The sequence below is a fragment of the Eumetopias jubatus genome, unplaced genomic scaffold, assembly GCF_037043125.1.
Source record: "Eumetopias jubatus isolate StellerSeaLion01/CBP00866 unplaced genomic scaffold, mEumJub1_p1.0 scaffold_320, whole genome shotgun sequence".
Classification (NCBI taxonomy): domain Eukaryota; kingdom Metazoa; phylum Chordata; class Mammalia; order Carnivora; family Otariidae; genus Eumetopias; species Eumetopias jubatus.
The window spans coordinates 1,421-28,090 of record NW_028275126.1 but is presented as its reverse complement, the minus strand read 5'-3'; the positions used below and the strand labels follow the sequence as shown (position 1 = coordinate 28,090).

The 26,670-nt window shown below is 53.1% G+C and overlaps 1 protein-coding gene across 1 annotated transcript; it reads right to left on the bottom strand.

The window, feature by feature from the left end:
- Positions 1 to 67: 67 nt before the first annotated feature.
- Positions 68 to 26,073, bottom strand: LOC148161256 (mitofusin-2). The gene is made up of 19 exons (XM_088020838.1): positions 25,803 to 26,073; positions 24,442 to 24,583; positions 20,011 to 20,189; positions 16,153 to 16,288; positions 12,830 to 12,992; positions 12,028 to 12,152; positions 11,223 to 11,331; positions 10,994 to 11,101; positions 9,335 to 9,488; positions 9,048 to 9,115; positions 8,793 to 8,914; positions 6,586 to 6,712; positions 6,067 to 6,171; positions 5,712 to 5,814; positions 5,054 to 5,274; positions 4,278 to 4,433; positions 2,679 to 2,875; positions 1,719 to 1,853; positions 68 to 385 (listed from the first exon to the last, which is right to left on the bottom strand). The coding sequence occupies exons 3-19, from the start codon at positions 20,183 to 20,185 to the stop codon at positions 316 to 318; spliced, it is 2,274 nt and encodes a 757-aa protein (XP_087876964.1). The 5' UTR covers positions 20,186 to 20,189; positions 24,442 to 24,583; positions 25,803 to 26,073; the 3' UTR covers positions 68 to 315.
- Between the last annotated feature and the right edge of the window lie 597 nt (positions 26,074 to 26,670).

Below are 26,670 nucleotides of genomic sequence, written 5' to 3'. Positions count from 1 at the left end.
ACCTTGTCAAGCACTCAAATGAGTTTCAATCAAGTGCACCCGACAAAGCAAAGACTCGACTCCTTGGTACCATGCTATCCACAATCACCGTTTAAAAAGTCTCCTTTAGGGGTACGAGCCAGATCTTCCTGCAACAGCAGGCAAAGGGGGAAAAAAAAAACACTAGCGATTAGGGGCTCAAAATGGTATGAGACGGGGGTGCTTTCGCTCTCACGGTGGCGGCCACGGGCAGGAGCTATGCGTGGCCCTGGTGGGAGGCCCACACGGCTGGCGGCACCGCCCTTCCCCACGCGGGCTCCGGCTCGCGGCGGCCCACTATCTGCTGGGCTGCAGGTACTGGTGCGTGAACATGTTGAGCTCGCTGTCCAACCAACCGGCTTTATTCCTGCAGAGAAATGGTTCTTTTGTAGCACTCAGAGCTGGTCACAGGCGATAGTGTGACAGGCCAAGCGCTGTTCTAAGGACGTTTAACATGTAGCTTCGTTTACTCCTCTGATCACCCCCACTCCACAGATAAGGAGAAGAGGCCCGGAGAGGTCCCATAACTTCCTTCAGTCACACCGTCATGGTGAAGCCAAAAGTCGGGCTTTTCTGACCTTCAAGCCCTATGCTGGCTTCCCCTGACCAGAGGCAAGTCCCCGAACTGTCCGGAACTTGGTTTTCCTGCCTGTAGGTGAGGGGCTGGGTTGCTGGATACATAGCCCTTACGGGTTCCCCCCGTCCCCATTGGTGATGAGCAGGAGAGACACACTCCACCACACACGCCCCCCATGAGATGTTCCACGTGTCCCTAGAGGAGGCCTGAGCCAGGCTGGTGGGCGGGGAGGGTGCATCTGCACTGTCAGGGAGGGAAAGTCCACTTGTCACCAAGGGGGCTGGCACTGACGTCAGCGGCGGGGGCAGGAAGCACAGGGTCCCCATGTGCAGATGTTATCTCGGGCTGAGCGGGCCAGGGACCTTTGCACAGTGCTTTTAGGTTCAGCTCTGTGGCTCTGTCATGAAATCCTGCTCCGTCTTACAGATGAAAACAACGAGACCTAAGAAAGCTCCGTGACCTCTCCAAACATGAGGGCCTGGGCCAGAACCCAGGTCTCTGGCTCCTTAGAATCATCCTCTCCAGTGAAGCACGGACGGAAGCTCTGACTTTCAACAGGGACCCCACATGGATCTGGGCGCCAACGCGGGCCCTGCCAGCCACCAGCTGCCTATCCCGCTCTCCTGTGGGTAAAAATGCTGACCTGCCCCCTTCCCTGGGCTGAGAGAGAAATGGAGTAAAGCGTGTGGCAGGTCTAGCCCAGAGTCCCCAGCACACAGTAGACAATGAAAGATAATCAATGTGCAGAGTATCACAGACTGCTAGGACCACGCACGCCTGGATTCTTCTACTCCTGGCCTGGCCATCTCCTATGGGACCCCAGACAAATTACTTAACTTCCTTTTAGAAAAAGGAAATGGGTCACATGAGCCTGGAGGGATGCCGAGGGCTCAAGTGCCAGCCACGGGCCGCTAAGGAGAAGCATACGCCTTGGTTCCTCCACCATCAGCACAGCCCTGACTGCAAGCATCTGGACGCCGGGGCCCTACATCTCGTTGAAGCTCTGGCGGCACACCATCTAACCTCTCACACACGAGGGAGGTTCGTGTCCACACCCAAGCCACAGACGCGCCCGCGCCGCACACCAGAGCCCACCACCTCCAAGCACCCGGGCCGACCTCACCTGAGCAGTTTTGCTTTGCTCTGAAGTGAATCGAGAACTTCAATTTTCTTGTTCATGGCGGCAATTTCCTGCTCCAGGTTCTCCCGAGTGACATCGACTTGCTGGCACAGATGAGCAAAGGTCCCAGACAGCTCCCTGGGGGAGAGAGAGGCGGAACACCGTCGCTGGCTAAATCCTACCGAGCGCAGCGCAGCCCGTGTGTCAGCCGCCGGTAGCTCTGGCCAGCGCCAGCGCGGCGTGGCACAATCCTGCCCGCCCCCTGCCAAGGCCGTGGACGTCACAGCCACCACCCACTCAGCATCACCACAGGGAGCGAGCCGGGAGCACCCTGGCTTGGGCACAACGGGCCAGGATTCAGATCCTGGCTCTGCCGCTAATCACCCAGTGGCAGGGGAAAAGGGACAACTCCTCCAGTCTCAGTTTACCCATTTGAATAAAGGAGATGCCAATACAAACTACGTCTACTTCAAAGGGGTCACAGAGGAAATGAGAAATGAGGTGCCAAGTGCCTAGCAAGGGGCCCGCCACGCAGCGATATAAGGCAGGCCGGCCAGTACTCCCATCCACCAGCCAAGCCAAGCAATCCAGCCCCAGCTGCCCAAAGCTATGCCAGGAAGACAGGCCTGTGGCTTAGCATTTCAAAGCTCTGCCTACAAACCAAGCCCTTCAAGGCAACCTTTAATAAATGCTACAAGTAACGGCCCTCGTCTTCGTCTTCCCACACCCTCCCCTCCTTAGGGGAACAGAGGCCTACGTGGTCCCAGCCCAGGACATAAGGTGTCCCTGGAAAGACCCCTCTCCCCGTCCCTGGTCTCAAAGCCGGCATGGCACAGCTGAAGGCCAGTGGCAGATGATGCTCGGGACCCAGCGGTTTCCAGGCCAGGTCCAAAGGGAAGCTAGAGGGAAGTCCTGGGCCACAGGCGCCGGCGCTGGCCCCTCAGCACGGATGAGGACACTCACTGCTGGACTTGGTGGCTGCAGTTGGAGCCAGTGTAGCTGATGATGAGCTGTAGCTTCTCGCTGGCATACTCTACAAACTGGCGCTTGAAGGCCCTCTCCTTGGCCTTGGTGGTCCAGGTCAGACGCTCGTAGACATACAGGAGGCCATAGAGCCCAAAGGAGAGGGCGATGAGCCGCCAGCCCACTGCCTTCCACACCTGCAGAGGCACACTGATGAGCCGACGCAGACTCTCTGCCATCCCACTGCCCCTCCTCTTGGCTGTCACCGCCAGACTTGCCCAAGGATCCCAGTTCGGAAACAAGGGTAACTGAGTGTTGGCCACATGACCTAACTTGTGCAATGGACGTGGGGAGAAAAGGAAGGTGGTGTTAAGATGAGAAGCATAGACCCAGACACTCAGAATTCCTAAAAATGAATGTGGGCATGCTCCACAGTGACATTCCATTCCAATGGCACTGACAAGTAGAATTCTGCATTTCGTTCCCTGGTTAATGGTTCCTGTTGGTCTGGTCTGTAATACGTTGGGGTTCAAGGCAGTGTGGTTATGGTCAAAGAGCACTGGACATGGAGCTAGAAATCAAGGCTTCAGTGCTGCCTGCCTGCCTGCAACTCGGGCAAGTTTCTTTACACCCATTCTTCCCAAAAGAGGCATAATGGCCTCCACCCAACTCACAGCGTTGTTTGGGTAAAATGGGGTATTAAGACGGTCTCATGACCATCAAGTCTCAGCATCTGAACTAATGACCCTCTGTCCGGTCACTGTCTATGAATAAAGCAGCACAGCATGCACCACGTCCAGAGAGGGAAGACAAGGGGCCTCAGATTTGCACCCCCGCAGCCCTCCACGCCAAGGACGACTCCTGGCAGTTCTGTTATCGTCACATCTGCAACCCCTGTATAGCTCGAAAGACCTCAACCGAGAAAATGAGGCCGCGATGTCAGGAAAACTCAATGTATTACCTAATCTGGCTGCACTGTTATCTTGGGTCAGGACGTGGGGAGCACCCTAGTTATCAGGAAGGCACCCTGTGATCTCAGGCCCTGGGGTGGGAAGGGCAAGAAAACCAGGAGATAGACAGACAAGGGTTCAAGGCCCAGCCTGGGCTCTTTGTCTTAAACCCTTGCAGGTTTTGCTCTCAGCCTCCTCACCTACAAACGAGAAGCACCTGGCCACACCCACCTATCTAGAACCCAGCTTTGTCCATTTCTCAGGCCTCTTCTCTGCCCATCGTGTAGTATGGGCCCCAGTGGGGCCAAACATGGCCTTGAGATCAGAGTTCCAATCCTAACTCTATGTCTTTGGCAAGCCAACAAGATGTTCCTCCTCTGTAAGACGGGACTGCTGTTGTCTAAACCCCATGTTAGTGGAGCGAGACTTAAAAGAAGTCAACGAATACACGATGAAGCTTAGGCTCAGGCTGCGCACCGCTCCCCATGCGACCACAGTGAACAGTCGCTGGTGGCCGTGAAACCACCGGCGTGCCCACCATGACACACTATGGGGCCAATGCAGGGACCCCCGCCAGGACCGTGCCCCTTGGCCCCCACCTGCCCGCCCACCTGCCCCCAGCCTTCCCCGGGCAGGGCTTGTCACTGACCACGCCTCCAACAACGAGAATGCCCATGGAAGTCCTGGACGTCAGGGAGGCCAGGCCGGTGACCATGGAAACCATGAGCTCTTCCTGGGTGAGGGAGCCCTGCGGCAGCGGGGGCATGCTGGGGTTGGCTGGCGTCAGAGGCATGGGGCGCTGCACCTGAAGAGAGACAATGAGCGGGGTGAGAAGAGTGTGGCAAGTCTCTCATTCCACAGAACCCTCGGGGAGCCCGGGAACAGGCTCACAGCGTGGCTCTGCAATTTCCAAAAGGCAAAAAACCAAAAAACAAAAACAACAGCAACAACAAATGAGCTTTGCGTGCAGCCAGGAAAAATTTAGGCTTCGTAACAGATATGCCAGCCCCAAGGGGAGCACTAGGGGACCCCACAAAATGTAAGCACTGGCCGTCCCACCAAGTGTGGGATGCGCACCAGGAACAGTACACACAGTAATTCAAGTGGAATGGACGGGAGTGGTTTAAAATCTAAATTGTGAAATGGTGCCATATGGGTACACTTAAAACTTCTATATTTAATAAACGCTTATTTTAATATAAGAGAAAAAGTTCAGCTAACGTTTTAAATTTCACAATTATCAGTGCTTAGGGTAACATACGACAGATTTGTGGCAAAAACCTGGAACCGCGGTGTGCTGTGTGGCTGGCAGCAGACGTGCCACGGCTGTTACCGCAAGAAAGGCCCGTCAGCCCGGCCCAGGTGTCTGCAGGCAGGGTGCAGAAGGGCCTCTACCGAGGCCCGTGGGTCAGGGACGCTGCTTGCCTGGTCATTGTAGCCCATCAAGGCCCGGCGGCTATTCTTGGGGCCCAGGAACCTATTCACCAGCATGGTCCAGCCGAGGGAAAAATGGAACTCGATGTCCTCCTGAAAGTCAGCACACAGCTTGTCACAGTTCAGGTCATAGCTGAGGGAGAAGCACTGCCGAGGGACCAGCATGTCTATCTGACTCCGCACAGATGCAGGAAGGAGGGGTTTCAAACCATCTGTCAGGAGCAGAGATGAGAAGGCCCATCAGTTCGGCCCCGTGCCGCACATGGAGGCCGTGCCGGCCGCTGCCGAGGCTCATGCTGACGGTTCGGCAGGAGTGAGCCCATGGGGCCCGTGGGGCTGCAAGTCCCTCTCCCAGACAGGCAGGCCAGCGCTCCCCAGGGGTCTGTGGACCGGGGCGCCACACCTGCTGATATTTATGCCCCGTGTGAATCTCAGGACAGGCCAAACCCTCGGCCTGGGACAGTCCCGTGGGATCACCCAAGACGGCTTCCGGAGTCTGTGTGTGGAATGAAGGCACAACACACCCCAAGAACCTGAGGGTCTTGAGCTAACTCATCATCAAAGGTGACAGACCAGGAAAGGCCGTTATTTCTGTGGACGGGCCTCCAAAGTGGACCTCTGGCACCGTGAAGCCCCCCGCAGCACTGACCTATCATGTCCTGCTGCATGGTCTGCAGGGAGTTGGTGATGGCCGTGGAACAGCGGTCGGACATATTCCGACCCAGTCCTTCCTCTATATGGCGGTGCAGTTCCTGCAAGTGGAAGGGAGAGCTTAAGAGAAGCAGCACCACGGTCGGGAGCTCCTTCTGGGGACCAACCTGAGGCTGGTGAGCCCGCACCCGCAGGTGACCGCGGAACGCTGAGTGAAGCCCGGGTCCTGCCCCCTGGCTGAGGGGCCTGGACACAGACCAGCAGGGGCTGCACCACTGTCCCACGTGGGCTACTCCACCCTGCAGCCAAAAGGGATGGGGGTGAGAGCAGAACACCTGCCACTGACAACTCACGTTCTTGTAGACCTTGAGGACCACCGGGGAAGGGTGGAAATCCATCTGGTATTCGTCCACCAGCACCGAGAGGCGTCTGATCTCTTCCGCCATGGCGGTGGACACCTGCGGGACGGGGCGCACCATTAGGTACGGAGGGCGAGCCCGCTTCCATCCTGCAGTGTCAGGAGAGGCTACGCGACGCTCACAGACCGCACCGGCCCCCCCACGAGCCCGCAGTCTCCTTGGCTCACTTGCGGCGGGAAACCTTCTGAGGGAGAAGGGCTATGACAGAGGGGCGGGCAAACGCTCACCCGAGATGCGGAGGAGAGGCCCGAGGAGAGGCCCGGAGGATGGGGGCTGGCCCAGGGGGCCCCAGGTGGTGGGGGGGGGAGCACTGTGCGCTCGAGTCAGGGCCACAGCTCCCTCCAGGAGGCGGAGAAACCGCCAGGATGAGGACGTGTGCTCTTTCACCTTCCCGGCACCTGGGATGCGACTTGGAGACCTGATCTCCCCGGGGTGCGCCCTCCCGCTCCTTACCTGCCTCTCCACCTCCTCCGTGATCTGCTTAATGCGCAGTTTGTAGTCCTGCGCCAGGAGCTCCAACTGCTTGTCAATAAACCCCAGCCGCTCTTGCCGCTCCTCCCGCATTTCCAGGCAGTAAACCCTGAGAGAGCACCCACCGGTTTCAAGAGCGGGTCCCCGCCCAACCCAGCGGAGGAGCGAGGGGACACCGGAAGGCCTGCGTGTGCCCCGGTGGTGGCCCCAGCAGTACCACGCACATGCGGAGAGACGCGTTCTCCCCCCTCCCAGCTGCCAGCCACGGACTCTTGGGTCTTCCACCCCGGAAGGGGTGGTGGCGGGGCAGGGAGGCTGCTTTCAGGGGGCTTAGAAAAAGTTCTGCCCATTCACAGAGAAAAACAAAGAACTCAGCCTCACTAGTCATCGGGGCAATGAAATTAAAAAGAGGTTCTACTCTACGCAGGCAGAAGCCTGACAAAAATCAGCAAGTCTGAAGTGTTGGCAAAGCTCAGGGAGCGCCGAGTCCCAGCAACGCACTGCTGGTGGGACTGGGAGCTCATTCAGCTGTTTCAGAGAGCAACAGAGGAAAACAGGGTAAAACTGAAAATGCACACACCCCAAGATGGAAGAGTTGTACCTCCAGGAGTTAATCCCAGACAGACTCTTACAAATGTACACAAGGGGACCGTAAACTGGTGTCCCCTGCAGCAGGGTTTGCAATGGGAAAATAATGGAATCTAAAGATCAACCCCGGAGGGGTGCCTGGCTGACTCAGTCAGTGGAGCTTCCAACGCTTGAGCTAGGGGTTGTGCATTCGAGCCCCATGCTGGGTACAGAGAGCACTTAAATAAACAAAAACTTTAAAAAATCCATGGGAAAATGATGTATGTTCCCAAGGGAATACTCAATGGTAGTTCATAGTCCCAAACTCCAACTCTACGTTATCAACAGGGTAGGGGGTGACACCAGTGCTGAGCAGAAACAAACACGAGGTGCACTAACCCGGGCAGTCCCGATATGACGTCCCTGTATTTAAAGCAACATTACATATTCTTCAGGACCTATGTGAAAGTACTTTTTAAAGGATGACAGCTACACACCAAATTCGTGGTTGTGGTTGCCTCTGAGGAATGGGCAGGATGACAGTGGGGCAGGGGCTGAAGAATCAAAGAGTACGTAATGGTTTTTTTATTTCAACTTTAAGATAACATAAAACAAATGCTGAAGGAATCAAGATGTTTTTATATTATTCTCTATTATTTTCCTTATAAATTTCTATTAAAAAAAGGTTATTTTTAAAAAAACATGGGACGCCTGGGTGGCTCAGTTGTTAAGCATCTGCCTTCGGCTCAGGTCATGATCCCAGGGTCCTGGGATCGAGCCCCGCATCGGGCTCCCTGCTCGGCGGGAAGCCTGCTTCTCCCTCTCCCACTCCCCCTGCTTGTGTTCCTGCTCTCGCTCGTGCTCTCTGTCAAATAAATATTTTTAAAAAATTAAAATAAAAATAAATAAATAATAAATAATAAATAAATAAATTAAATAAATAAATAGAAAAAAATATATATATATGTATGTATGTATGTATGTATATGTACATATATATATGTGTCCTGGGCAGGGTGCCTGGGTGGCTCAGTCAACTGAGCATCTGACTCCAGATTTTAGCTCAGGTCATGGTCTCCGGGTCCTGAGTCTGAGCCCCGAGTCAGGCCCAGCACTCAGCCAGAAGTCTGCCTGAGGTTCTTTCTTTCTCTCCCTCTGTCCCCCCTAAAATAAGTAAATCTTAAAAAACAAAAAAAGAAGAAGAAGAAGAAGAAAGGTATTTGGGGGCGCCTGGCTGGCTCAGTCAGTGGAGCATGCCACTCTTATTCTCGGGGCTATGAGTTCAAGTCCCACGTTGGGTGTAGAACTTACTTAAAATAAAATAAAACCTTTAAAAACAAAAAAACATGTCCTGCTTCAAGCTCTGAGAAATGCTGCAGTGCTCGGTGTGCTGTTAGGCCCAGGCCTCCAACATGGGCTTGTGGGCAGCGTTTCAGGAGACCACCGTACAGACCACAGAGGACAACCAGACACCCAACGGCCGTCCCCCCCAGGCTACTCCACGTGGATCTAACTGGGCCTGGGGGCATCCCCGACACTCAGCTCTGCCAGCACGTCCGCAGGCGTGGGGGGGTGACCATTCCCCAGCACTGCGCCCGGGGCACACGGTCGCGGGTTCTCACCGCTGCTCCTGTGCCGCGATGTGCAGGGAATCCATGATGAAACGAACCGCCTCGGCAATCTGCTTGGCCCGGACTGTGTGCTGCTCAAATTTGGTCTTTACCGCAGACTGGGAGATGCACTCCTGGAACCGACAAGAGGTGCTGAGGGAGGCAGGGGCCACCAGGGCCCACCAGCCACAGGTGAGGCTCTGGCATTCACTGCCAGGGACATGGCTGGTCCACAAAATAACCAGATACCGGAATCAAAGGGCTCACCTCAAATCGTCTCTCAAAATTCTGAAACTCAAACATCCGCACTTGAAAGCCTTCTGCAAGAGCACCCCCTAGGAGAATTGCACCACGTGAGTTGGGAAATAACTGCACAGCAGAGGAAAATGGTGAAATCCCCCAAAGCCAATGTGACCAGGCACTGGGCTTAACACTCTCCCTCATGGCTCTTCTTACCACCTCATTCTCAGAACTATCTTCTACCGGCTGACTTAGCACAAACCAATTGTCTCACACAGCCGGGAAAAGGAAGAAGGGAGTTTGTTCCAAGTTACCTCCTTCAGGCATGCCCTGGGCCTTCTGGATCCTGGCGTTGAGCGCCTCCTTGGCAGACACAAAGAAGATGCGGTCTCCAGCCTGGCCTCGATCCACCACGCCCAGCTCATCCACCAGGAAGCTGGTACAACGTTCCATGTGCTGCCGCCGCACCTGAAGCCCAAGCAGACGGGTGTGACCAGGTGGGATGCCGGTGGGCCCCTCCTGATGGAGCCCACAGCCCCCAACCACCTCTCTTCTAAAGAACAGGTAATATAGTCACATGGTTCAGTATCCCCGAGGTGCAAACACACACACGCACACACACACACAAAGAACTCCTCTCCCACCATCACTGTTCTCTAGCCACCAAGCTCCCCAAAACCAACAAGATGGGGGTTTCTTGAGGTATAGGCTGCCACAGCTCTTTTATGCACATACAAGCAGAAATGCTTAAAGATGTAGGATGCCCGGGTGGCTCAGTTGGCTAAGCATCCAACTCTGGATTTCAGCTCAGGTCATGATCTCAGGGTCCTGGGATCGAGCCCCATGTCAGGCTCCGCATTCAGCATGGAGTCAGCTTGGGATTCTCCCTCTCCCTCTGCCCCTCCCCCCACTCATGCTCTAAAATAAAATAAAATTTTTCCTTAAAATTAAAAAAATAAATGCTTAAACATGGCCCAAACTGCCTCTTATTAGAACCAGCACAGTGTCTCACTTTGGCGCCCCAGAAGGAAAGGAAGGCAGGAGCCAAGAAATAAATCTAAACCTGGGCTCTATCCTGCCAAGCCGAGTCCTCCCAGGGCCTTGTTTATAAAATGAGTGACCCAGGGGCACCCGGGTGGCTCAGTCGGTTAGGCGTCTGCCTTTGGCTCAGGTCATGATCCCGGGGTCCTGGAATCGAACCCTGTGTCGGGCTCCCTGCTCGGTGGGGAGTCTGCTCCTCCCTCTCCCCTGCAGCTCCCTATGCTGCTCCCCCTGCTCATGCTCTCTCTCTGTCAAATAAATAAGATCTTTAAAAATAAATAAATAAGTAAATATAATAAAATGAGTGACTGGAAAATCCCTTCTAGCTCTGAAATCCTACAAATCCTAGGGTTCTACTGCCAAGTGCTTTCCTCAATGTTAGCAGATTTCTTCTTTTCAACAACTGTTACATCCACATCACAGGCAAGGAGCTTCCCAGTCACACTGCCCAGCGTCAGCCTGCTCGCTGCGCACTTCGCCATCCCATGTTACCCATTTACTACTCCTTTCTCTTTCCTTTCATGCAGAACAAGCAAAGAATTATGAATTGTCAGCAAGGATCAATTCTTCTCCGCTCCTCCTTTAAGCTTCTTTCCTGGATGGCTTCCAAAAGCTGAGCCTGTTCTATAATGATTAATTCTTTATGAACTGAAGCGAGCACTAGCCTCAAACAAGGACGCAGCTGATGCGGTGGGGACGCTGTTCCGACCTGGACAACAGCCTTCTGAAGAGTAGAGGGAGCAGGGCGGGGGGGGGGGGGGGGGGCGGACGGGGGAAGTGAAGAGTGCTCTCAGAGCCCTCGGAGGAACACTTGGGAAACCTCCGGTGATGAACTGTGTCACAGGCCTGATGTGGACCGGGAGCCCACAAAGAGGCCCTGGGTAGACACACAGGGTGGCACTCCCCAAACTGACGAATAAAGAGCCACCAACCTCTTCCATGTACTCAGGCTCCGAAGCAGACGCGTCCCAGCGGTTGTTCAGGATGAAGATGTTCGGGCGGGACAGGCGCTCACTGACCTTGTGGAAGAACTGCTTCTCCTGATGGGGGAAAGACCTCAGTATAGGAGGGGTGGTGTCGGCCAAGGCCCTGTCAGCCGCAAGCCCCCCTTCCCGCTCAGCTGGGTTCTAGGGGTACAGGAAGAGGTGGAAGAGGGGTTACCGTCTGCATCAGCGTAGACTCCGAGTTGGCCACCAGCACAAACACATCAGCGTCCAGGCAAAACTTGTCAATCCAGCTGTCCAGCTCCGTGGTGACATCGATGCCAGGGCTAGAGGAGACAGAGGCAAACTATCATCAGGCACCCAGACCAGGGGCTCTGTTCTTCCTGTTTTACACAGACCTGAGGCAGCCAGGCAAAGGAAGAAGTAGTTACAGATCTGAGAGAAAGTGGGCCTGGCCTTTACCAGATGATGTTTAGTTTTCACTTCATACGCTTCTTGATTGTCTGAAAATATGTGTTTTGTTCCATCCCTGTGTCACTTTTATAAAAACAACGATTTGTAATTTCACTTTGGGGATAACAGTTAAGGTAAAATTTTACATGCACGTGAGTCCCATAAGCACTAAAGCACCGTACATACTTTCCAAGATAGTTATAACCTGTCCCCAAAGTGGTCCTTCGAGAACATTAAATACCACACGGACCCCACCACCGCCAGCTTCCACCCCTAACACATGCACCAACATTGGGTCGAGGCTGAGACCCTCCTTCACTTTTGGGCGTCCCCCCCATCCCTCTTTACAGACCATCACTGGGACCTCTCCGGGGCACTGACGCCAACGGACACAGTAACCGGCCCCTGGGAAATCCAGGAGACAGGGGGATTTGGCTGAGCCAGTCTGAAAGGTGGTCTACCTAAGCAGAGCAACGACAGGCCCCGGGGGACACTGGCCTGGATGACGCCGAACCAGAAACCTGAAGACTGCCCAGTTTGGACCTCCAAGGGAGGCCCCTCCCTCTCACCTGTCCATCAGCACGAGGTCATCCTTCAGAAGCGGACACTTGGAGTTGGGCCACATCACACTCACCAGGCTGCCAGCATGTAGCTGCTCGTCCTGGTGAAGGGCATGGGCCAGCTGGTTCACAGTCTGACAGGGCAGGAGGGAAAGAAAGAGAGGTCAGGGCTGAGGAAGGTTCACCGAGCAGAAGGCTGCGGTGGCCCAACGCTGCGGCCTGCCCTGCGTGCGACCCCGTCTTCTCTCTTTTCACACGGAAAAGCCAAGAGCAGGGAGTTGCAGTAAGAAACCACTGTTCTTCACTCCCCTTTTAAAGCTTCTTTCTTGGATGTCATCCTAAAGCTGTGGTTATTCTGCACCGATGAGTTCTTTATGACCCAAAAGCAGCATCTAGCCCCAAAGAGGAATGCAAATGGCTCTCAGAAAAATAAACACGGACTAGCCGCTAGCTGCTGATTCAGAATCCCAGAGCCAATGCGGGAATCGCTCTCAAGCAGCCGCTCAGGAAATGAGGCACAGGCTCGCTTCATGGCAAAGAGAGGCCGGCGGGCCTGCTTGGCATTCCACAAGGACCTGGAGCCTCCTGACTCCCGACCCTCCCCGAAGCTCTGGCATCTCCTTGACGGCTCAGCTCCAACAGGGCTTCCCATCTACCCCCACGGGGGCACTGCCCTCTCCCTTGAGGTGCTGACGGTCCGCTCACAAGGGACATCCCGGTTGGTCTAAGCTCTAAGGCCACCAGCACGCTCAGGGCTGAAAGCCGAGCGCACAGGCTGCAGCTGGAACGGTCCCTGCCACAGCCCCCTCACCTTGACGCTGCGCTTCTCCTCCGAGCCCTCTGTGAGCAGGAAGGCCTCGTGGCCGTCTGTGCCCTCGACCCGCAGGAAGCAGTTGGTGGTGTGGCCGATCCCAGAGGGCAGAACCTTGTCCCAGAGCATAGCATTGATCACGGTGCTCTTGCCATTGCTCGTCCTGTGAGGGGATACCAACCATCGGGGAAGCTCCCCACACCTGCGTTTCAGGCTCCCACAGTGAGGCTGCCGGCCAGGAAGCCCCAAGTCTCCTTCTCTGTGGGGGCACAGGTACCCAGACAGGCAGAGTGTGCGCTCGGTGTTTATGAGACTGGATGGACAAATGCCTCTGGCCTGTACCCATGATGTGCTCCCAGCTCATCACGGCAAGCCTACCCACGAGCAGACCCTTAACCGGCCCTTGAGTATGCCCACCGCTGACCAGCATCACCACGGAGACCACCTGTCTACCTCCGAGGGATAACCCCCGCTGCTTCTACTGGAAACCGGCGGCTCCCCACCGGGGCGGTCTTCCTTAGTCTAAGTGACCTCAGCTGAATGACCCCAATGTCCCTGGCTTTCCACAAAAGGCCCATTTGCTGCTTCCTCCCCTCGCGCTCCTCTTCCCACGCGACGCCCCACCTTCAGTCCCCCTGATAACTGTCACCACCGGGGAGATGGCTAGCGTGTTCTTGCCCAGCACACCCCTTTCCCACATTCCGGTGAGGTGAGGGTCACATCTCTGAGATGAGGATGAAGAAATGACAGTCCCTAGGAGTGGAGGGCCACACCGGAGGTTAGGGTCCCCTTGATCTTCATAACTAGCATGGGGACCTTTAACAGAGGTTCCTAAGTGCGTGTCACTGACTGACTGACCCTCTTTGTGTTATCGAGAAGTCTTACATTCCTTTCTAGAGAGAGAATAGAAAGCCCTGACAAGTCACAGAACAGGGATTCGACCCCTTGCACAGCCCTTGAGCACTGAAAGCTGTAAACAGGCACAACCATATCTACTCAGAATCAGGAAATGTTAGAGGCCCTATACCTTCTCACTGATGAACGACCCTCAGCCCTTTAAAATCCTCTTGGCTAGGGGCACCTGGGTGGCTTGGTCAGTTAAGTGTGGACTCTGCTTAAGATATTCTCTCTCTCTCTCTGCCCCTCCCCCTGCCCTCTCTCCCTCACAGGTCATTAGGGGCAGGACTCAAGGCAGAGCACCTAGTCCTCAGATGACTGCTGTGTGTATAGCACCCAACCTGTCCAGGTGCCTTTTCCCTACATCAGACTTTAACCTTTTTAAAGGTACTGTGATAAAATAAGAAATGTATTTGACTAGTTTTTTTTATCTCCAGTTCCTAGAACTGAGCTCCTAAAATCCTTGGAATTTCCTAAGTGATGGGAGTGTCTTTTGTCATTCACAGGAGCCCCTTTCGAGCACTTCTGTCTATGCTGATGAGAGGATCCAGGGTGGGGTCCCTAGATAGTCTCAAAATGGGCTGCTCACCAGAAAGACCAAATGATGAGAGGATTGGAACTTTCAGCCCCACCCACCCACTTCAGGGAAAAGAGGCTGTGGATTCAACTCCATAAAAAGCCCTGAACAAGGAGGTTTGATGAGCGTCAGGGTTGATGAAGGCATCCACACACCTGGAGGGTGGTACTTCTGGACCTCACCCTGTGTACATCTTCATCGGGTTGTTCTTCTGTATCTTTTATACCAAACCAGTAAACGTTAAGTCATTGTGTCCCCCACTTTGTGAGCCGCTCTAGCAAATTAATCAAACTTGAGGCGGAGTCACGGGAAAGTCCATTCTACCGCCAGTGGGGCAGAAACTCAGGTTTCCCAACATCATCTGAAATGAGGCCAGTCTTGTGGGACCGGGCCCCCTTAACCTACAGGATGTGATGATCCCTCCAGGTAGACCGTGTCAGAGCTAAGTTCCACCTGCAGGATACCCAGGGTCTGCTGAGAACTGTGGAACTGCTCAGGGGTGCGGGGAAACACTCCAGACCTCTAGTATCTACGAGACTTCCAAGTGTAACAAGGAGATCTGATGGCTAAAACTGTAAGACTCTTGGAAGAAAACAGAGGAAAAGCCTCGATATTGGATGTGGCAAATTCTTGGACATGACACCAAAAGTACAGGCACAAAAGTATAAATAAATAAATGGGACTACATCAAAATGAAACACTTCTGCGCATCAAAGGACACAGTCAACAGAGTAAAAAGGCAACCCACGGAATGGAAGAAAATAATTACAAATGACACACCTGGTAAGAGATTAATATCTGGAATATACACAGAACTCCTACAACTCAACAAAAAAACCCACAAACAACCCAATCTAAAATGGGCAAAGGACTTGAACAGACATTTCTCCAAAGAAGATATACAAATGGCCAACAAGCACAAGAAAAGATGCTCAACATCACTTAATTAACAGGGAAATGCAAACCAAGCCCCAATGCGATCCCACCGTACACCCATCAGGATGCCTGTTACCAAAGAAAGAGAAACAAGTGTTAAGAGGATATGGAGGAACTACAACCGCTGTGCACTGCCGGTAGGGACGTAAGATGGTTCAGTCGCTAGGGACAACATGGTGGCTCCTCAAAAAGTTACAAACAGAATTACCATATGATCTAGGAAATCTACTTCTGTGCATATACCTAGAACTCTAAGTAAGGTCTCAAACAGATATTTGTACACCCATGTTCACGTAGCATGATTCGCAACAGCCAAAAAGTAAAAGCAACCCAAGTGTTCATTATGGATGAAGGGATAACCAAGTCTATATGTACAATGGAATATCATCCAGCCTTAAAAAGGAAGGCCATCCTGAGGCATGCCACAACAGAGATGAACCTTGAGGACATGATGCTAAGTGGAAGAAGTCAGTCACAAAAGGACAAATACCGTATGATTCCACTTACTTGAGGTCCCTAGAAGAGTCAAACTCACAGAGACAGAAAGCAGAATGGTGACTGCCAGAGGCCAGGAAGGAGTTGGGGGATTGGGGAGGAGAACAGGGAGTTACTGTTTAATGGGGACAGAGTTCAGTTTTGCAAGACAAAGAAGTTCTAGAGATGGATGCTGGCGATGGTCGCACAACAATGTGAACGTACTAAACACTACAGGACTGTAGACTTAACAGTGATTATGACCATGAACTTCCCCGTTATGGGTATTTTACCACGGCTAAGAATTGAAAAAGGAGGAGAGCCATGCGCTCTGAGGCATGCCGGCTGCTCCCCACCTGGGGTGCTCAGACGGGGAGACCGCACGAGTGTCCCCCTCCCTCCTGGCCAGGAAGAAGGTGTGAGGGCTTCACAGACTCACCGGCCAAAAAAAGCCACTTTCATGTGCCGCCGGGCCAGCACCTCGCTGATGCCCCTCACTTTGGACAGGTAGCCTTTGACGTCCAGAACCTGTTCTTCTGTTGTAACAGGGTCCAGTTCTGCATTCCTGTGAGTGTCTGGAGGTGGAGATTGAAAGGGAGTCACCGCATGGTCAAGGCAGGTTCACGGTCACAAGTCTGCGGGGGACAGAGTCTACCACCGTGGTTTTGTGTCATCGCCTGCCGGAGGCTGGATCCCACCGTGGCGCTGCAGCCTAGCAGTTCAGAACAAGGCTTGGAAGCAAGGCTGCCTGGGTTCCAGTACGAGGGAAGTGCTGCTTCTCCCTTCTTCCCAGCTTTGTGACTTCAGGCAAATGAACCTTCCAGAGTGTCAGTCCCCTGACTCTTAAAACAAAGAGAATAGCAGTGCCTACCTCCTACAACTGTTGCAAGGATTAAATGAACAAAATACAGAGGCACCTGGGTGGCTCCATCAGTTAAGCGTCTGCCTTCGGCTTGGGTCGTGATCCACGGTCCTAGGATTGAGCCCCACATCGGGCTCCTTGCTCAGCAGGGAGCTTGCTCAGGCCTCTCTCCCTCTGCCACTTCCCTGCTCATTCTTGCGCTCTCTTTCTAATAAATAAAATCTTAAAAAGAACTACAGAAAGCGAACACTCGGATATCACTGCCATCACCTCTATGCATTTCACTGAACAAACACAGTTTTCACTACCTACCAGGCACTGTTCTGATCGCCTTCCGAACACGGTCTCACTCAGTCCTTGTCGTTTCCCCGCCACACACTTAGCAAATGGCAGAACCAGGACTGGGAGCCCACGGACCTTCACAAGGCCCTTCCTGATCCGCCTGGCTACTGCTCTGGCCGGGCCTCTTGCCAGCCCCATCTCACACGGCACCTCACCACGTCCCCACCTCGCCTCGCTGCCTCCCCATTACTCTGGGCTCTGCTCCGTGCACCCCAACCCCTCCCTGCACGGATGCACTGCCTTGGGGGACTCTGGCTCCCTCCCATTTAGCCTTGAGCCTAGCATGGACTGCACAGCCCCCAGAAGCCTTCCCCAACTCCCCCGCAACTTGGAGTTGGGTCCCTTGTTTGTGCTCACAAAGCACCCTTACTTCTCCAACCCTAGCACTCACCTCACCATGGTGGAACTGTCCAGCTCACCCGCATCATCTCCCATGTGAGAGCCAAACTGCCTGGTCCCAGCACTCGGCAGGTGTACGATGTTTGCTAAGCCAGCAGGTACTGGGATCACCTCACTGCTTTTTTCCCAGTGGCCTTGACAGGCAGACGGACAAGAAATGATGGGAGCAATGGAGCCCCATCCCATCTAGTACTTGCGGCAGGAAGGCCAGCCCGAGGACATGGGTGACTGGCCCCTCGGCACAGGCTGGCCACAACGGACTGTTTATGCCCTCAGCGTGTGACGGTCAGGATGCGTGCAGCCCTCACGACTGGGGTCAGCGTCGGTATCAGAGACCCAGACAGCTAACTCCCTCTGCCATGCGGCTACCAGGGATGTTCCAGAGAAAAGACAGTAGTCCAGGAAGCTCGCCCTCGCTGGACACCGAATCCGCTGGTGCCCTGATTTTGGACTTCCCAGCCTCCAGGACTGCGACAAATCAGTTTCTGTTGTTTATAAGCTACCTAGTGTGTGATATTTGTCATGGCAGCCCAGGCAGACTGGGATACTTGTGACCCACTGGGCTGACAACATGCCATGAAGGGAAGTGACCAAACCAACACGGCCTCCCAGGTCCACCGGTCACCCCAGCCTCAGACCCATCGTCATTCCTCCCTCACATGGAGGCACATGGGTGTTGCCTCAGGAACGTACCTGGAAGTTGGGCTCTCAGGCGTGTGGCCACATTTAAGAGAAAACAGCCAGGGACGCCTGGGTGGCTCAGTCGGTTAAGCATCTGCCTTCGGCTCAGGTCACGATCCCGGGGTCCCGGGATCGAGCCCCGCATCGGGCTCCCTGCTCAGCAGGGAGCCTGCTTCTCCCGCTCCCTCTGCCCCTTCTCCCCCTCTTATGTTCTCTTTCTCTATCTCAAATAGATAAATAAAATATTTTATAAAAGTAAATAAATAAAAAATAAAAGAAACAGCCAGTGGACTGACAAGTCTTTATAAGAGTCCAGTCCCAAGGCAGTCACCACACCCTCCCCTAGCCAGGGTGGCCCCAAACACTCCTCAGGAGCACTCCAGCTCTTTCCCCTCCAGCCCACCAATAGGAGAGGCCTAAAAGTCCCACAACAAAAGGAATCAAACACCCATTCCTAATGCCAGCACATAAACACCTTGACTAAGCACATGTCCATCCACAGCACCACCTAAGGAAGTCGCTCAGAGCATCACCAATGGTTAGCCTGGGCTCTGGGAGGAGTGGCCGGTCCGCCCCATCTCTGCATGCACAGTGCCAGGAGCACCTGAGCTACTGCCAAATAAATGGGTAATGAACTGGAATAATTTCAACTGCCAATCTTGTAACTTTAGAATTCAGATTTTTAAATTAACAAATACGCAGGGAACGCCTTCTCCTGCATCAAGCACCATGCTAGGGGTAGGCATAGCGAGTCCATTCTCAGTCTTTGTTTGCTCAGCCTGCTCTAATGAAATACCACACACCGGGTGGCTCATACAAACAGAAATGTACTGCTCCCAGTTCTGTGGCTGCAAGTCTCAGATCAGGGTGCTAGCCTAGTGGGGGGAGGCTCCTCTCCCAGGTCACACAGACTTCTCACTGTATCCTCATGTGGCAAAAGGGGGCTAGGGAGTTCTGTGGGGTCTCTTTTATAAGGGCACTAATCTCATTCATGAGCGCTCCCTCCTCACGACCTAATCACCTCCGGAAGGCCCCACCTCCCAACCCCATCACACTGGGTCTTAGGATTCCAACATGTGATTCTGGGGGGGACACAAACATTCAGACCAAGAGTACTGGAAATCGTCCCTTTTTATAAAGGCAGCCGTAAGAAGCAGCCTGTCAGTAAACCAACCAACCAGAAGTCAAGCCTCTCTAGTGGAAAGCAGAAGGTGAAGTATGTCCCTGGGGCATTTCCACTGAACATCGAGAGTTTTGCGGACCAGAATTTAAAAAGCCCTGGTCTCGCTTGAGCACCTCTTTCACAAACAAGGAAACCAAGGGCAGGAAGACTCAGCTCCTGGGTCTTTGCTGACAATCCCAGACACAGGAGGCAATGTGTGCCTTCTAGAGGGGGAGCCTGAGAAAGCCAGAGGCTGGGGTTGGGCATTGACTGAGTGGGGCCCTGGGAACCCTTCCTCCTCTGCTGATCGAGCAGGGACGAGAGGCTGGGCTCAAATTAGTCACTAGTGAAAAGGTGCCAGTGACACAAGTTTCCTATCCATAATCCCGCTGACTATAAATATCAGAGAAAGAACACTCTGGTCAGGGACAACCAAAACCCACACAGGGCCTGGTATAAATGGCGACCAGAACCAGGCCAAAGAAAACACCTGGGCTCAGGAGTCAAAGATACCTGGTAAAGCACTGCTGTTGTCACTGAAAGGTATTGAGCAATTCTCAAAACCTCAATCTGCCTGTCTTCTACACACGGGGAGGATTCACCGACCCCTCATGATTCAATGACACAGAATACGCAGAATTTCTAAATGAGAGGTCCCTTGTTTTCCTGGCCCCATCTCCCTAGAGCCCAATTCCACATGATTCCAAGAGCAGAACACTAATGAAGGTGACAATCTATCTGGGCATGAGCTCCCCAAAAGCCAGGCTTTAACTCCCCACCCCCAAATCCTCCCACCTAAATGTGGAAGCTGGTAGAGGAGTAGGCCCAGATGAGCAGGCTGCCTGTCTCACCTTCAAGGAAGGTGGCACTCTCCTGGATGTAGGCCCCCAGTTGCTCAAAAATGCCATTGATCTTCTTCTTGGCAGTGACAAAGTGCTTGAGTGGGGAAGCATTCACCTCAGCCATGTGTCTCTTGTCCTTCTTGACTGTGATGATGGAGTTGCACCGAGAGAAAAGCAGGGACATCGCGCTGCAAAAGAAGACAAGGTGAGTAACCTAGGAACGCCCGGCTCGGACGTTCTGCTAGGGCCATGGCAGGGCACACTGGGTGGTCTGGGGCTAGCTCTGGGGGCCATCAAGAACACAGGCCCTCCAGGACTAGATCAGGGATGGCAACATAAGAGCCAGTGTCCTCAAGAGGATGAAGGGACCGCTGAGGACATGTGGGCAGTTTCCCTGTGACATGGTGTGGGCACTCAGCTGGAGCCAGGACCCTGAGCTGAAGCCTTGGGCTGGCTGATCCTCACCTACTGACCGGTGGCAGGCCCTGCCCGCCCCACCTCAGACAGTCAGGCAGGAATCATGAAGGGACACACGAGAAGCCATCCTCTCAGCCTTAAGGCAGAAAAGTGTGACAGAAATCTCAATTCTTTCCTACACATCACCCACCTGAGAAAAAGCACTGAATTCAAAGCAGTGAAAGCAAAGTGATGCTCAAGGTCCATGACCCCTACCGGGCCCCCCTGGCCACCCTGCTGTCCAGGTCACAGTGCCCTAATTCTTAACAGATTTTTTTTGTTTTTACTTTTCGTGGTGGTCGGGAGTGGAAAAGGGTGATGGTCAAGTGACAGGTTTACTTCTACTGTTTACTTAGAAACATTTATTGGTCTCTTTCATTATAAATGTGTGCACTACAGAAAATGCGGAAACCGAAGGAAAAATCCATAACCCCACCATTCTGTGATAAGCACTATGAACACCTGTTTCGCAGCAGTCTGTTTTGGGGGCAGGTAGTTCTCTCGCGGTCGATCACACACACATTTTTATAGCCTATATTTGTTCAAGTACCAATAATATTTTAGGTCTGTGAAGCTTAACTCCAAAGTCCTAGAGATCTTCGGTCAAAGCCCAAAGAGGCAGACAGACTAGAGAAGGTGGCACCCGGATATGGCTGGGAATCTCTGGTCACGCTGCTCCTGAGTTCCCACCATGCACAGAGCTACATCCCCAGCACAGCCCTTGGAGCCTGGATGTCAAAGGACAAAGGCCCCTCCAAGCATAAGGAGGAGTGTGCACAGCTGAGTGTGCCTGGTTCTACGGCTCCAACACCCAGCAAATTCTTGTGGGCCACCCCCTCCCCAGCCGCCCCCATCACAGCACCGTCAGCTCTCTGCCTGAGATGGCACCCGGCACTCAACTGTTTCTACGAACTGAGGAGGCTCATGGGTGAACACACATGAGAAACTTCCCAAGGGTGCCAAAGGGTACTGAACAAGTCCCTGAGAAGCAGAAAGACCATCTAGAGAACATGCCCAACAACTGAAAACTGGCTCTTGGGATCTAATCATCCCAAAGAGTGGGCAGAGAGACACACAGGGAAGTATCGAACCACACACGTTTCACCTAAACCTACACATTACTCTGTACCGATCTCTAGAGAGACAGGAGAGACAAGTAACTGTATGTCCATTTCTACCTCTCTCCTCAGTAAACCGCCACAACTGTGAGATTTTCTTAGCGTGGAGGTCAAGCGTCAGGGACTTCTGAGGCAAAAGAACTCTGAGAAGGCAAACTGGGAGGGAAACACCACTGGCTCCTCCAAAGCATTAGAATGCGCCAAAATCAGGCTTGGCGTGGCCCAGCAGGTAAGACTCTCAGAGAAACGCGTTGAGTGCAAAAAGAGGAAAGCATCGAAAGGAGAAGAGAAGGGGTCCAGGATGGGGCAGGATACAGCCGGTGGATGAGATTCTGGAATCAGACAGAGCTGGGTTCAAATCGTACCCTTTCTGGGCCACATAAACTTGGACAGGTTACTTTACCCCAGAGCGTTGAATTCTTCATGTGTATGACAAGTGTGATGCCACACAGACTGAGAAGACCCAAGAGGACACAGTACAAACTTAAAAGGTAGTTTCATGTGTTATACGGCAACGACAAAATAAACTCCACCAAGATCCCACGCGAAGCCCCACCCTTGAGTCCCCCTGATAACTGTCACCACCGGGGAGATGACTAGAGCGTTCTTGCCCAGCACACCCCTTTCCTACATTCCGGTGAGGTGAACACCCAGCCTTCGGGGAAGGGTGGAGACAACCCCACCAACACACCCAGGGCTCTCCCACCACTGCCATGCGGAATCCAGTAAACAGGTCTATTCAGGGCTTGAGGATCAGCGGTGCCCAGCCCCAGAAGTGACTTGCTTGCAGGAGAAAGTTCCCTGTCTAGAAGCATATGCTTTTGAGTTCTGGTTCATTGTATGCAAGCCCAAAGGATATGAAACCAAAAGTGTTAGTGTTCAGTTAAGTGTAAGATTCAAAGGCAGGCACGTTAGTCAAAGCTTAGTGGTTCAAGGTTGTAAGATCTGCTCAGAGTTGAGCCAGTCCAGGAGCTGAGCTGCTCTCACCATTCTCTGGCCTGCAGCAGCATGCCCCCACCCTTTCTCAGGGATCCCACCTCCAACCCATCCAAACGGTCTGATTTCTCTGGCTCGGTGAACTACCAAGCTGAGGTTCTATATTTGGGTTGCTGCTTCACCCATTTGGCACATTCCTATTGTCCTTCTAGACCCAACTCTAGTGTCACCCCTACCCCCGTGAAGCCTTCCTTGGCATCTCCAAGGAGGACGTGCGACCTTACCAGACTTTTGGTTTTTTAATCACACTGTCTCTTCATCTAGTCAATGAGCTTCCAGAAAAGACAGTCTGATTAAGAGTCGTGACCTATTTCCATTTCTACTTTTCTCCTCCATGACTTGACAAACATGGATGAGTTAGTGAAGGCCCCTTAATGGGAGTGTCTTCTTACCCTTCCATCCCTGGAATACCCAAATCTACCTTTTTCTTAAAAAGCAGCTTCTGGCAAATCATCTGTTTCTTAGTGTTTGGAGCTCAGGGAACGAAGACAGTTGAACAAACCTTTCATATTCCAGGATTTGATCCTTCAAAGAGCAAGCTGGACATACATATATGCACCGATGGACCAAAATGGCAGAATACACACACACAAGCCAAGACAGGGCCCCCCACTATCTTGGGGCTTTGCCTATTGGCTTCCTACCCTCACTGGGTGGTAGGAAGCAGCTGGGTTCCTGTGTCTCCTCTGGGAAACCCTGATAGTCCCTACTTCACTGCAGGGCTCACAGCAAGCATGTGGGGCCAGTCCCCCAGGCACAGCTGGGTTACAGTTCTAATATCAGCTGGACATTACGTGGCATGCTTCAAGCTGTTGTGACAGCCACAAAGTGCTCTTCAAGTCAGGCTTTCACATAGTTTACAGAAGCATTTCCCAAAGTGCGGTCCACAAAAATGTAGTACACCCAATGCTCCAGGTAAAAAGGATTCCAGAGTAGAAAAAATTTTTAAAAACACTATATACCATGCTCTGCCTCCATCAGAGCACATGACCAAAGCAAAGACTTTGGAAAGTTACTAGCTTAACTGTACAGTTATTAGCTTAACTGCATTTAGTGCAGCATTTCACAAATGTATCTAGAGAAACTCCTCTTCCATGTAACAGTTTTTAAAATCCTGAGGAACATACTTTGGGGAAAGCCTCATTCATCCTGGCACTCTCCCTCTCTCCCACCCCAAGAAAGTGCTAGGGGCACAGTATTAACAGGTATTAACCTAAGACCAGAACCAAACCCAATTCTAAACCGAAGAAAAAAAAAAAGCTTGGCCTCAACCTAGGCTATTGGTTGAGGAGTATGAGGCGTCTTCCATGTGGGAACAGCAGTAGCAAAATTCACTGCATGGTGTGTTTGGATCCCAAGCACAGTCCCTGAATCCACACCACCTCCTTACCCAGTTTTATGCACAGCAACTCCTAGCAGGGAAAATAAAATAGGTCCACGGATCGTCTGCTGGCACAACTGGAACAGAGGAGAAGCTGAGAAATTGAAACAAAAGAGTATACAGGGTAAAGGAAGCAGAGAAGACTCTCAGAAGAGCTGTGATAAGGAGCCAGTCTCTGCTGAGCAGAGAGGGGTAGGGAGGAGCCAGCATAGCAGAGAACAAGGGAGACAGAGCCTAATTCTTCAGGGAGCCCAAAGATTCCAGCCACTTTCTGAACTGTCAACCTTTAAACAGGCTCTCTCCACCACCAGTGAAATCCTCCATGGAAGCAGAAAGGACATACAGTTTTTTTTTCAACACAGACTGGAAAACTCCAGCTCTGTGCAATGACGACCCCATCCAAGACACGTGCCACTGGATGGCCAGCAGAGCACACCCCTTTCCATTCAACCCAGATCCAGGGTGCCAGATGTCACAGCCACCACTTACTTTTTGGATGGTGAGAGACCTTCACAGGTTGGGCATCATGGGCATGGCTGGAGTCAAAAAGACGAAAAGAATCTGAGTTCTCCTCTGTCGGGTCCCTCAGATTGAGGTTGGCTACTGACTGTGTTGACTCCACCAATTCCAACTTTTTGGAAAGGAAAAGGAACATGTCAACAAGCAGCAAATTAAAAAAAAAAAAAAAAAAAAAGGTGCACAAAACATGTTTAATCAGTTTTTAAAGCCAAACAAACTCATCCCTGAGGGAAGCTTAGTCATTGCCCGCATTAGGCAATGGTATGGGAGGGAAGTGCCCTGGAGAAAAACACAATACACAGGTGGGGACAATCCTGGGTACGCACAAACATGCGGTCAGCCACGTGCTGGTGAGGTGCAGGAGCTTGCTAAAGGCACGTCCAGAGAGGTGCGAGGACAGGAGGTAACAGAACAGGACAAAGACTGGGCTTGAGGACTGTGGAACTCAGGACTAGAGATGGGAGGGTAGGCGTGAGGAAGAGAAGTAGAACTTACTGAAAGGCTATGTGTGCTAGATGCTGTAAAATACCTCACTTAATTTTCAGTTCTATGGAGCAAACAGAAGCTTGGAATATTTAAAAGATTTATGGACTTCTAGTTAAGTGGCCAAGCTAGAAACTGAGATACCACCTCCCTTTGACTCCAAAGCACACTTGTTTTTAACTTCGTGGAGCTGCCTTACTCCACCCTTGCAGGTGGGAAGAGGGATAATCAGAGGCCTTTCTGGGAGGAGAAAAGAAAGAGAAATGAACAGGGCAATGAAGGATTACAAACAGATGATGGGCAGTTTTGGCTTCATGTAGCCAAATAGCTAATTATTCGGCACCTTCTGTGTGCCTCCTGCGTGTTGCTAGGCGCTGAAGTTAGGGATGGGTAAAACAGTACCTGCCCTCAAGGGGCTTACCTTCAAGTGAGAAGTCAAACAACAAATAGGTGACAGCACAGGAGTGCAGTAAGTGCCCAAAGTGGGAGAAGGCAGGGGGCTCTAGCGGTGCACTTGGGCACTTACATGCTGAGTAAATGCTGGCATATACAGAAGACTGCATACGAAAAGGCGAAAGGCCTGGGGTGGAAAGTGGCCGCGAAGGATGGGAAGGCGGGGGAGACGAGGAACCTCAGGGAACCCCACCCCCAGTCCCGACACCCGCGTCCCGCCCCCTGCTCGCAGGGCCGCGGAGGGCCCCGCAGCGAGGCCGGGGCGTGGGACGCCCGCCTGCCCGGATCCAGAGCCCCCGGGGTTCCAGCGTCCCATCGGTCCCCGCCGGGCTACTCAGGATTCGCAGGGTTGGGCCGGGCGGGTCCCCACCCTTCTGGCGCGCTCGCCCTCTCACCTTCACCTTCCCGGCCTCGCGGCGGCCATCATACCCCCAACGTCACCAGACGGCGCCACCCCGAGAGGGGCGGGAGGAGGAGGGAGGACTCTCACGTCACCAGCCGCCGCACGTTCACCGCCCTGGCCCTGGTCAGTCGGAGGACTCCGAGCTCGGGCGGTTAGACCCTATCACTCTCTACGGGCCAGTGGGTCTGCCGGCTCAGCGCCCGGAGAGGCGTCTCAAGCGGGCTCGTTCACTGCCTGGGCGTCCCAAGCCCATGACTCAAGCCTCGGGATTCCCGCTGCATCATGGGGGCTGTAGTTCCGCCGGGCGCCCGTCAGGGCGGGGTGGGCGGGGCCTCGGGCTGTCGAGGGGACCAAGAAAACAAGGGCGCGGGTTAGAGGTTCCCGCTTTCTCGTTTATTGCCCCACAGCCTGACCCCAAGACCCCTGACCCCAAGGGCTGTGTAATCCCAGCCTGCGCTTTGTAATTTTAGAGAAGAGCTCTTAAGAGGAAGACAGGAAGCAAACTTGGGCCTGCTGCCCTTCAGTTGACTTTGAGGCAGCAAGAACAGTAACCGTCACTGAACAGGCAGGTACCTAACGTCATTTTATTTAACCTTCACAACAGTCCCTGGAAGCGCAGAGGACAGATTACCCCAGCTCACATATGGCAGATCACTGGGCCTCATTATGTGCCAGGTACTAGGACACAGCAGTAGAGAGGTCGCCTGGTGGCCTCAGCACAAGGAGGGAAGGCTTGAAGCCTGTGCTCGCCAGTAAGACAGCTACCAGTCACGTGTGGAGATGGAGCTCCTGAAAGGTGACCAGTGCCAACTGAGATGTGCTGCAGACTTAGTACCAAAAAAAAAAAAAAAAAAAAGGCG